The 12,605-nt window shown below is 37.3% G+C and overlaps 1 protein-coding gene across 3 annotated transcripts in view; it reads left to right on the forward strand.

Moving 5' to 3' along the window:
• Positions 1-12,605, forward strand: part of DOPEY1 (dopey family member 1) — a 92,341-nt gene that overhangs the window by 43,467 nt on the left and 36,269 nt on the right. For all 3 annotated transcript variants that reach the window (XM_010861733.1, XM_010861734.1, XM_010861735.1), the window contains 5 exons: positions 1,290-1,404; positions 2,097-2,330; positions 8,047-8,668; positions 9,331-9,605; positions 10,660-10,812. In XM_010861733.1, the coding sequence (XP_010860035.1) occupies positions 1,290-1,404; positions 2,097-2,330; positions 8,047-8,668; positions 9,331-9,605; positions 10,660-10,812 (1,399 nt within the window). The remainder of the gene's footprint in view (positions 1-1,289; positions 1,405-2,096; positions 2,331-8,046; positions 8,669-9,330; positions 9,606-10,659; positions 10,813-12,605) is intronic.

A 12,605-nucleotide genomic window follows, 5' to 3' on the forward strand; every position in this document is an offset into this window, starting at 1 on the left:
GCTGAGCGCTAAAGAATTGATGCTTTTGAACTGTGGTGTTGGAGAAGACTCTTGAGAGTCCCTGGGATAGCAAGGAGATCCAGCCAGTCCTGTTTACTCATTGGGAGGACTGATGTTGAAGCTGAATCTCCAATACTTTGGCCGCCTGATGCAAAGGGCTGACTCATTTAAAAAGACCCTGATGCTGGAAAAATTGAGGGCAGGAGGAGAAGGGGCTGACAGAGGATGAGACGGTTGTATGATATCACCGACTCAATGGGCATGAGTTTGGGTAGACTCCGGGAGCTGGAGATGGACAGGGAGGCCTGGTGTGCTGTGGTTCATGGGGTCACAAAGAGTCAGACAAGACTGAGCGACTGAACTGAACTCAACTTTCTACATTCACATGCACACACACACCCACACCCACACCCACACACACACACACAGATGCTTGCACGCATGCATGCACACACCCTTCTTTATTTGACCTAGAGTACTCCCTGAAGAACATTAAGTGCACCTTAATTAACCTGGACTGTTCCCTGAACAGCATTAACTGAGCCTTCAGTGCTGCTGCTGCTGAGCCTTCACTTGTGCTATCTTGTAAAATACTCTTCTCCCTCGCCCATCTGGAAAGGTTCAATAAAGAGGTCCTACCCCCTCAAATCTGCATCAGAATCTGCTTCTCATACACTGACATTATTTTTCTGTCTGCTTATATTTCTTGCTGGCTAGGGACTGGATCATGTTCTTTGTGTCTTCAGGGTGTAGGGCAGTGTATGATCATTTAGCATTAACACAATTTAATGTGCATGTTTGTTGGAGGAATGATTTCTACTGCTTGGATCAGAAGAGTCTTCCTGGAGGAGGTAACTTTTGATCTCAAACCTTGAAGAATGGCTGTGTTCTGGATGTGAAAGGATGAGGTTAGGGGAGGATGACGGTCCAGAAAGACAAGTTGGTATGAACAAACGCTGGAAAATCAAGCAGCAAATAATGCATTTTAACTAAGAGAGGAAATGTATAGTGGGGGAAATGAGAAATAAGTCCCAAATAGAACCATCCAGAATACTTGGAAGTTCAGGATGGGGGTTACAGGGAGAGGTTCAGCCTAGGAATCTTGCTTTGGGAATTTTCCATGTAGAGATGCAGTAGTGTCCTAGGGGAAAGGGAACATACTTCATCACAAGAACTTAATTATGTGCATCCCAGTGTTGATGTGACTCACATTAAAAAGGCAACAGTGTAGTCACATGTTTTCAGATCACTTGATAGTATACTTGATAAAGTGAATTTTGTCCTTTTAGGAGGACACTGCATGCCAGACTTCAGACTGGGCCTGGAGATAGTAGTGAGTCATCTGAGTTACAGCTGACCAATTTCTGCTTACTGGTGGATTTTTTGTTGGATATAGTTTCTTTGGTAAGATCACCTTGGTAAAAAAATATTGGGGAAATGTAATAACGCAGCTCAAATATTTCATGTTGAAGATAGACCTCATCTTCAAATAAGTATCGTTTTTAAAATTAAATTGATTTTCCCTTTTGGCCTAGCTTTTTAAATAAAATTTTTCAAAGGTTTTGTCCTCTGACTTATATAATCTATAATACATATATAATTCTTATATAATAAATGGAATTTATTTTGTAATTGCATGTTATTGAAGTCTTACATGTTTAGTATATAGTAGTCTATTGCTGCCTTTGTATTCATTAATGATTCTATTAAATGAATACTGTTGGAAATCTTTTCCCCTTTTCTCTCCTCAATTCTTTGCTTTCTCCTTTTGAAGCCTACTAGAAGTATGAGGGTGCTATGTCAGGTATGACATTCAGCCTGTTTTGTTTTTAACTGATTCTATTTACTTTTTTATGTTATAATTTCAGTATTATAACAGATAAAACTGGGGTTCTTCTATAATACATGCTTTGAAGTACTTAAATTGAGAATTTTGGAATAGAAATTTTATGTCATTAGTAATAAATGACCAATGTTAATTAAGAGCATGATACATATAAAATTATTTCCTTTTTCTATATATAGATTAAAAACAAATAACATAACTCTGGGGTTATACACTGTGTAAACTTTTGTCATTTCACATTTATTTTCAGGAGACTTACATTGAAATCCAGACAGAACACTTACCCCAGTTGCTGCTCCGAATGATATCCGCCCTGACAAGCCATCTCCAGACATTGCACTTGACCGAACTCACAGATTCGCTCAGGCTCTGTTCAAAGATTCTTAGCAAGGTTCAACCTCCTCTGTTATCTGCCAGCACTGGAGGTGTGTTGCAGTTTCCAAGTGGGCAGAACAACTCAGTCAAGGAGTGGGAAGAGAAAAAGGTAATGTTTCACTATTATTTTTCATTCTAAACCAAATATATTTCTTCAAGGCAGAACAGTTTCTAACTAAAATCACTGCATGTAATCATTTAAATATTAGTGAATCTTTCCTTGTTCCCAGTGTTCTGGCAGTAGACTGTTTTGTAGGCTTTTTTGGCTCCAGTGCAATATAACTGTATTCACACTTTGCAAGAGAAATATATATAATTTATATAATATATATAATTTATATACAAGCAACATATATAATTTAAAATTTTCTGGTACCTACATTAAAAAAATAGAAACAGGTAAAAATAATTTTAATTATATTTATCCCATTAGAGTAAATATATTGTCATTCCAACATGTAATCAATATAAAATTGATGTAACATAAAAAATATTAGACATTTTACATTTTTTGGTACCTCCTTCAAAATTCTACTGTGTATTTTCTACTTATAGCACATTCAAATACTAAATTTTTATTAGAAGTACTTTCTCTGTACTTAAGTTGGTAAAATTTACATTTGAAAAATTAAACTCACATACCCAGGTTGTCCTCAGATCAGATCAGATCAGTCTCTCAGTTGTGTCCGACTCTTTGCAACCCCATGGATCGCAGCACGCCAGGCCTCCCTGTCCATCACCAACTCCCGGAGTTCACTCAGACTCATGTCCATCGAGTCAGTGATGCCATCCAGCCATCTCATCCTCTGTCGTCCCCTTCTCCTCCTGCCCCCAATCCCTCCCAGCATCAGAGTCTTTTCCAATGAGTCAACTCTTCACATGAGGTGGCCAAAGTACTAGAGTTTCAGCTTCAGCCTCAGTCCTTCCAAAGAAATCCCAGGGCTGATCTCCTTTAGAATGGACTGGTTGGATCTCCTTGCAGTCCAAGGGACTCTCAAGAGTCTTCTCCAACACCACAGTTCAAAAGCATCAATTCTTCGGTGCTCAGCCTTCTTCACAGTCCAACTCTCACATCCATACATGACCACAGGAAAAACCATAGCCTTGAACATACCTTAATGTTTTCTCAGAACTAAATTAAGTAAAATTTTAATTAAAATTGATTGTATTAAAAATTTTAATTTCTCTGTCAGATCAGCATATTTCAACAGCTCAGTAGGCCACATGTGTCTAATAACTATCCTATTAAACAGCAGGCTTATAATCCAAACTTTATTGGTCCTTTTCATATGCACACTAAATTTTTGACATGTTCTTCTTGAAATCCAGAATCTTTTTGCTCTCCTCAGTCTTCCAGATTCTTAATGCTTACTTTATGATGTTGAATAGAATTGTAACATAGTTGACCCTTGAACAACACAGGTTTGAACTGAGTGGGTCCACTTATATGCAGATTTTGGCCACTAAATATATTGGAAAATTTTTTGAAAATTTGTGACAATTTGAAAAAACTCTCAGATAAATAATATAGCCTAAAAATATCACAAAAATTAAGAAAAAGGTATGTTATGAATGCATAAAATATACATAGATATATAAAATGTGTTTTAATCAACTATTTATGTTATTGGTAAGACTTCCAGTCAACTGTAAGCTTTTAGTAGTTAAGTTTTGGGGGTATCAAAAGTTACATGTGGGTTTTTGACTTTGTAGGACCTCGGTTCCTCTAACCCCCACATTGCTCAGGATCAACTATAATTTTAATGTTTGGCACTAGTAGCATATTTAAACAAGTATGGAAAAATCAAGAATTTAAAAGCTTTCAAGTTTATAATATTACAATTCTTTTCTAGTGAATATTAGTGAAAACAGTAATGGAATCATGTACTTTTATTGAATATAGGCACAGAGGCACTATGTTAAAACAAAAATTTAAAAATTTCTAGCATATAAGCATTTAAGGATTCGTTGCATTAAATCCTGTGTTTGTGTATTTGCCCTTACTTTTTTGCTTTTTAATTTTGTCAGCCTGGCAAAATATTATCAGGATGATCTCATACAGCCTTTTCCATCAAGTCTTAACCCTAAATCTTTTTTCTTGTACCTCCTAAATATATTGCTTTTCACATATGAAATGAGCATTACCACCAAACAATTTCAATATATCCCAGGATCATCCTACATAAACTAAAACTAGTCTGTCTTATTTTCCTTTCCTACATGCTTATTATTTATATGGTGTACATATCAATTCCATTGTTGGACAGTGCATTTTGTGTGCTGTTTTTCCTTTATGCCTCTAGTATCTTCTTAGGAATAAAACTAAAATAGATGTTAACTGTTAACTGGTTTGGGTTTTTTTTTTTTTTTTGAATGAGATTTATGAAAGTTGGAGAGGGACTGTAGTGTTCTCTCAATAGCATATTCACATATTATGTAGAAAACATCTGGAGGCACTTTATTGGTGGTTAGAGGTAAGGTAAATAAGAACACCCATTCACGTTAAATGAAGAATAATTCAATAATATACTTTTGTAATATAGTGGTTGATTAACCTTAGATAGGCTTCCAGCCCACCCTACCTTTTGATCTTCTTGCCTATTTCCAGAGTATCTATGTTGTTTTTCTGTTTTGGGGTGTTTGTTTTTTTTTTTTACTGAAACTTGATGGTATTATCTTCACTGAGATGTCTAAAATTGATCATATTTGAAAGCTGAGAGTATTTTCTATATCTCTTTTTTTTTTGACACTGTAACTGATGGAATGATTCTTTTAAAAATTATAAATCTAATTTTGTCTCCATGCACTTAGTACATTTTTGTAAAATCAGTGCCCTGGATCTCTATACCCAAATGTCCAAACATGTCAATCTTTTCTATTTTAAGAAAGTTACTTTATTGTAAAGCTATCTGAACCATAGTTATGTAATATAGACCATACAACTAAGTAATATAAATGTATGCAAGTGTAACTGAATTTATAGTATGAATTTTATTAACATAATGTCACCCATTGCTCTATAATCTTCGTATGAAAAAGATTAATACAGAAGTAATAATAAGCTAATGACAGTTTTACCATTTAAACAAGATTTGTTTTTTTTTTTAATGTATTAATACAAGATTTTTCAAAGGAGAAAAATGGACAGGTTCAGTTCAAATGGCCACTTTTAATCTTTTGCATTATAATGTGACAGTTCTTATGCTGTTATAGAGACAGCAATCTGCTGCCATGAAGGGAGTGTGAACTTGGAATCATCTAATCTGAGCTCTTCTGCTAAATATTAAGCTTATTTTCTGTGATCTTGGGCAAGTTTTGTATTGAACTTCCGTGAGCCTCAGTTTTTTGTTTTTTTTTTTTTTAACCTTTGAAGTAGAGAAAATAACCTCCCTCCATTCAGCACCCACTCTGTGTACCCAGCAGTGGACTAGGCATACCTTGGTGAACTCTGCCCTTCCCAACCCTTTCCTTCTACTTGGGAGACACACATTAAAGAAATCATTACACATTTAATTATAGCTGTGATAAATGTATGAAGGAAAGTATAGAGTGGTCAGAATGTGGGAAATGGGGTGATCTGACCTAGATCGGGGGCCAGGAAAAGCTTTCTTGAGGAAGGGTTGTCTTGAGTGCAGCTCTAGAGAAGTCAGCGCAGGTGAGGTGGGACGCAGAGAGCACTAGACAGAGCAGGGAGCATCTGCACAGGCGCCCAGGTGCAAGGAGCGCCCCACGGACGGTGAGGGAGATGCCGCTGTCGGCGCAGGTGGGGCCAGGCCTTACAGAGCCTTGTCACTGTACTAAGGCTTTTATTCTTTATCTTAGCAGCAGTGGAAAGACACTGAAGGGAAAAAGGCAAGTGACATAGTCAGATTTGTGTATCAGAAACGTTACTCTGACTGCAGTTTGGGATATGGATCTGAGAAACAGAAATGGATGTGGGGCGACCTGCAGTAGTGCAGGTGAGAGGTGGTAGTAACATGTACTAACACCATGGGGGAGTGAAGACAGAAATGGATGGATCAGCCATGTGTTGAGGAGGAAAAGTCCATAATCTGTAGTAATGGGCTGGTAGGGTAACAAGTGACTGCTAACATTTATTGTTTAATAAGTGGCAAGTACTGTATACACAGGGGCCTCCCTGGTGGCTCAGATGGTAAAGAATGTGCCTGCAATGTGGAAGAACTGGCTTCCCTGGGTCAATAAAATCTCCTGAAGAAGGGAATGGCTACCCACTCCAGCATCCTTGCCTGGAGAATTCCATGGACAGAGGAGCCTGGCAGGCTACTGTACATAGAGTCGCAAAGAGTTGGACATGACTGAGCGACTAACCCTTTCACTTTTTCCCCCTACTGTATATACTGTCTTAACTTAATCCTCATAGTAATTCTTAAATGTGCAAAATATTGCCATCTCTGTTACATAGATTAGGTAACCTGGGTTTGGAGAGGTTTAGTAATTTGCCAAATGAGAAAATGTCAGAGCCTTAGCAAACTAACGGAGAAGGCAATGGCACCCCACTCCAGTACTCTTGCCTGGAAAATCCCATGGATGGAGGAGCCTAGTAGGCTGCAATCCATGGGGTCGCTAAGAGTTGGACATGACTGAGCGACTTCACTTTCACTTTTCACTTTCATGCACTGGAGAAGGAAATGGCAACCCCTCCAGTGTTCTTGCCTGGAGAATCCCAGGGACAGGGGAGCCTAGTGGGCTGCCGTCTATGGGGTCACACAGAGTTGGACACGACTGAAGTGACTTAGCAGCAGCAAACTAATGGCCAGCACCCTTGACCACTGTACTGGGATGGATGTAGGGAAAGTGGAGAAGTGGTGGATAAGGTAGCGAGAAGCGCCCTTAGCTCTCTGCCTTCCTGGTTGGATGAGCAGTTGTGTCACTCACTGAGGCAAAGAACTCTGGGTGAGGCCCAGCTTTGTGGCAGCATTTAGAGTGCGTATCTTCAGGGATTATCCATAAGATCACTTTTTAGTCATCTTATTCAAGTTCAAATTATGCTCTGGTACAGTTGCCCAAGGATTTCATGATGTATACAGCTTTTGTTTACTTACTAAACCAGAAAATATGCTTGATGATTATACCCATCCTACCTTTATAGACAAGGAACAGTTAATCTATTCTATTCTAGCTCTATTCTACTTCAGTAGTTGGTTCGTTTTTTGTTTGTGTTGTAATTAATTATCTCTTCTAGATTATAAATAATTCCTTTTATTGCTAGTACCTAATGTGGCAAATAGTATGGGTTCAATAACTCTTCGTTGAAAGAGTGTAAGATTAATGGCAAACATTAAAATGGAACTTTTACATATTTCAGACAAGTTTCACTTTCATATGGTCCTGAATAGAAGACCTAGTAGATTTTATTTCTAGTTCTTAAAATGTAATTTTTTAACATTGCATGTCTCATTTCCATGCATTATTTAGACATTAGGAAAGTGATTTCACGAAGTAGATTGAATAAACTGTTAGTAGTTTGAAACAAGGATATAGATCAGAGAGTTTTATGTATACATATTTTGTCCTCAAGAACCTAAGCTTAAGTTATGCATATAGCAAATAATAAATATTTCTTGAATGACTTTATATTAATATATTAATTAGAACTGTGTCAGTATTTCCTGTTATCATAGGTACATGAATCAGTTATAGAAACTGTTTTAAGAGTTAACCAGATATATGGATTAGACTGTGAAATGTGAGTTAAGTTGTGAATAAGTCTAATCCATAGCTGACGTCTTTCAAAATGTGACTATTTTAATTTCTAGTATATACATGTAGCTACTCAGCCTCCTGCTCTTTTTACTGACTACCAGGTCTCATCAGTTTCTCTTGAAAATCCTACCGAAGTGTTCGAAGATGGAGAAAATCCACCCAGTAGTCGCTCATCAGAGAGTGGGTTCACTGAGTTCATACAGTATCAAGCAGACCGAACTGATGACATTGACAGAGAACTGAGTGAGGGGCAGGGGGCAGCTGCCATCCCGATTGGGAGCACATCCTCTGAAACAGAAACGGCCTCCACTGTGGGGTCTGAAGAAACGATCATCCAGCCCCCTTCCATAATCGCTCAGGGGACGGCACCCCGAAGTGGGAAGACAGCCCAGAAAACCGCAATGCAGTGCTGCTTGGAGTATGTCCAGCAGTTTCTCACCAGACTCATCAACCTCTACATCATCCAGAGCAACGCCTTCTCTCAGGCTTTGGCTCCAGAGCATCAAGGGGATCTCAGTGGAGAACAGGGAGAGGTTTTGAACTGGGACAGGGATTCCCAGGGGGACGTAAAAGACAGAAATATAAGTAAACAGAAAACCTCAAAAGAATACCTCTCTGCCTTCCTCGCTGCCTGCCAGCTCTTCCTGGAGTGCTCCAGCTTCCCAGTTTACATTGCCGAGGGGAACCATACCTCAGACTTACGTTCTGAAAAATCAGACACTGGTAAGGTTGTCTCTGTTTTATTTATTTAAAAATATGTTCTATAGCATGCTTCCCACCCACTCACCCTTAAGGAATGCTCAGATATTAAAGCTGGGATTTGATTTCTTTTTTTAGCCAGTTAATTTTTAAACACATTGCTTTAATTTGTAAGTTTTTTAAAACAAAATACTGTCATTTTGAGGAGATTGATATGTTGGAGAATTTTGTGATCATGATATCTCACAGTTTGTTGGCGAGCAAGCAGATGCTAAGGAGGAAATTAACTCCTTTCTCTGGAGAAAATTAGTGTAACATTCAGATCTGCTGATTTCCTTTATTATGACTAGCATCATATAAATTTACATTCCTTTAAATTTATGTATAACACACACAGAGGGCAGTGAGCTACATAATATTTGTTGATTAATAAACTTTTTTAGGACAGAAAATGGATTGTGTGACTTGGCATAAGAAAAATACATATTAAAAAATTTATGAAATTCCTGTTGCTGCTTTATTTTCTTGAAGCTGTAGTGTATATGAGAAACCATGGTTTTGTTCACAGAGCAAGGCCTAAAGTTCTCAGATATAAGTGCTTTGTTTTTAGAAATTAACTTGGAAGACAGAATATGCGTGAAAGGTTCACTGTGATGGACTGTGTTGGCTTCCGGCTTCTCTTTCAGACTGGGAGCACGTGCAGCCTCCACTGTGGCTCCAGACGCTGATGAATGCTTGCAGCCAAGCAAGTGATTTCAGTGTGCAGAGTGTTGCCATTTCACTAGTGATGGACCTGGTGGGATTGACTCAGTCTGTGGCCATGGTCACTGGGGAAAACATCAACAGTGTGGAGCCTGCCCAGCCCTTAAGTCCAAACCAGGGACGAGTAGCTGTGGTGATTAGACCTCCTCTCACACCGGGCAATCTGAGATACATAGCTGAGAAGACTGAATTTTTCAAGGTAAGTTCTAAGAACTACAAGCATGACTAAGACGACACTCAACCTGATTTGCTTAGCAGAGATTTCAAAGATGATAGTCAGGCTTAATTGAACACCTCTTAACATCATACTGTAAGGAAAAGATACCATGTACCATATTTGATCAGTACTGCTTGGCCAATCCTGTTCTCAGTTTTGTGAGGAGGAAAAAAGAATAAGAGGAGTATTGGGGTAAAAAGAAAAGTTCATTTATACTGAAAAATATATTTCCAGATGAAATGGTTGTAACACTTTTGCTTTTCATAGAGTACAACTTTAGGTCTCCAAAATATCCAGAAAAAAGTTTTCCAACCCTAAATTGTCTGATGATCATCTGTGGTACATGCATATCCTTTGATTTGTTTCACAGCAGCACATATGATATCCTTGGCATAGAAAGAACATCAAGTATATTTTGCTTAAGCAGGTAGATTCTTTATATATAAAAACTTTTAATCTTCAAGTCATTGTATCCCTCAGATAGTCCGTCCGGCTAGATTAAAGCTGGGCTATCATGTGGTGGTGGTGAACCCTGATGACTGTCATAGATCACCATGTGCTGTGTTAACACATGTAGCGCTGAAATACACACAGCCTATTTTATGTTTTAAGAAGTTTGGATATTTGAACTATGAATTGTATTTCACTTCGTGACATACAACCATAAACATTAAACTTCGTTCAGTGTGGGGTTTACATCCTCTTAAAGATAGTGTATTCTAGCATCACTTTACTAAATGTCACTAGAATAGTGAAATGGGGTCTTATCTGGGCCCTGTAAAAAGTGCTAACATATTTGGTGCTTAAAGTAAATTTAGTTAAAGGAGGGTCTGTTGTAAGAGATCCTAAAAAACCTGGATGACAAGAAGTAAGCAGATGGAAAGCTACACTTTTAAATCTCATTTCAGCGACATAATGAGTATTAAGACCTTCTAGGTCCGGCAGTCAGAGGCTTGTTTGTACCTAATAGGAAATGTTTAGAAGTTCTCATTTACAATTGTATGACACTGTGACTTTTACATCTTTTTTTAAATAGCATGTAGCTTTAACATTGTGGAACCAGCTGGGAGATGCGACACCTCAGCACCACCAGAAGAGTGTGGAACTGTTTTATCAACTACATAACTTGGTTCCTTCATCCAGCATCTGTGAGGATGTGATAAGTCAGCAGTTAACCCATAAAGATAAGGTAAATTCTTCTCTGCTGGTCCTGTGCCCACCCTACCCCCTGCTCCTGTTATACTGAAAGGCAAATTAAGGAAACCCTAGGAAAATTGTGGCATCTAGTATCTGAATAAGATAACTTCATTCAGAATGATTATCATGTCTTTAAAATAAATGTGTTCTATTCTTCTTAGAGGAAAGTTCTTTATAAAAAGTGACAGTAATCTGAAAAATCAAGCAATCCAAATCAAATGCTGGGTTTATTTTGTGAATCAGGAGTGGGGAGTGATGATTCAAGTTGTTGCTGGTCTGAGTTCTTGGGTCGTTTAAAGATGTATTCAGTGTTCTCCGTTATGAAACTGGTGGATTCATTTACTAATGTGTGTGAAATAACATTTGTAAGTTACAGAATGCTAATATGTGAGGTTATGGGCTTCCCTGATGGCTCAGATGGTAAAGAATCTGCCTGCAATGCAGGAGACCTGGGTTCAATCCCTCAGTCAGGAAGATCCCCTGGAGAAGAGAATGGCTATCCACTCCAGTATTCTTGCCTGAAGAATTCCATGGACAGAGAATAAATAAGGATTTTTTATCCTATGTATATGAAGTGTGATTCATAAGTGTCAGTTAAAGATGGCTGAGTTATGAGCAGGCCTGAAAAGAAGCTGTAATGATCATTCTGATTGACCTGGTCAGGGTAACCCAATGAAGTTTGAGGTCTTCCTGTGTCTGCTTTCTTATATTAATAGAAAATTTTATTGAACAGCTTTTAGAAGTGGATTGCCCTCATTTTAAAAAATTCTAAATGCTAGTGAGTTTGAATAGGTTATATTCCAAAAGGCTTTCTATTGAGTAAATGAAGCATTTGGCAGCAGGGAAGTGGCAAATGGAGTGAATGAGAAGAATGAAAAGTTTATTCCAAGAGAAATGTTAATTTTCTAGTTCTCCTTCAATACATTCTTTCAGAATTGTTCAGAAATTTTTAAATAAAGCCTTGTATTTTGATGTAATAGTTTGTTTTATTTTAAGTATAAATCTACGACAAATTATATCCCTGTTTACTTGTATAACATTTCTAAGTTCTGAATAAGGATATTGTATATCCATGAAAAAATTAAAATATCAGTTATTACTTTTTTTTATGTGTTTTTATTGGTTGATGTACAAATGCAAGCTTCATTGGAAAAGCACATATTAAGCTGACAGGAAAAGTAGGCATTCCTCTAACCTGTCACAGTTTAGACAGTTGCAGTCTGATTTGGGGGATTTTTTACTTGATGGATTCTACAAATGCTGGAAGAAGACTATGCAATTTCTTATAATACTATAATTTCTACTAATGCATTATTATCGAATGTCAAATGTTGATCATTCTAAATAATTTATTCTTACATTATTTCATCCATTGTTATCACATAATCTTTCCCAGATAATCCCAAAAGTGATGTAATAGTTTTTGTGTAGAAATAGTTTTTTTAAGTCCTTAAAATTTTAATCTAGTAAACCAGCTTTATAAGTGATGATAAGTTCATTTGGAATTAATGTATAATTTCTGGGAGCAAAAGCAAATTCTATAGCGCCATAAAATTAGTTTTGACTACTGTGTACTTATATTAAAATGAAGGGGAAAGTGCTTCCTGTAGTCAAGATATAGTAACATGCACATTATTAGTTCTTTCCATCCCCTGTTATAAAATAATCTAGTAAACTAATCACCTAAACTAAATAATAACTTATATGGCAGCATGAGATGATCCTTTAGGTTTAATATTTCTGTATATATTTAAGTATTTTGTGCATTTCTGTTTCCATAAAAAA

This window comes from Bison bison, unplaced genomic scaffold (genome assembly GCF_000754665.1).
Source record: "Bison bison bison isolate TAMUID 2011002044 unplaced genomic scaffold, Bison_UMD1.0 scf7180017864473, whole genome shotgun sequence".
Lineage (NCBI taxonomy): Eukaryota > Metazoa > Chordata > Mammalia > Artiodactyla > Bovidae > Bison > Bison bison.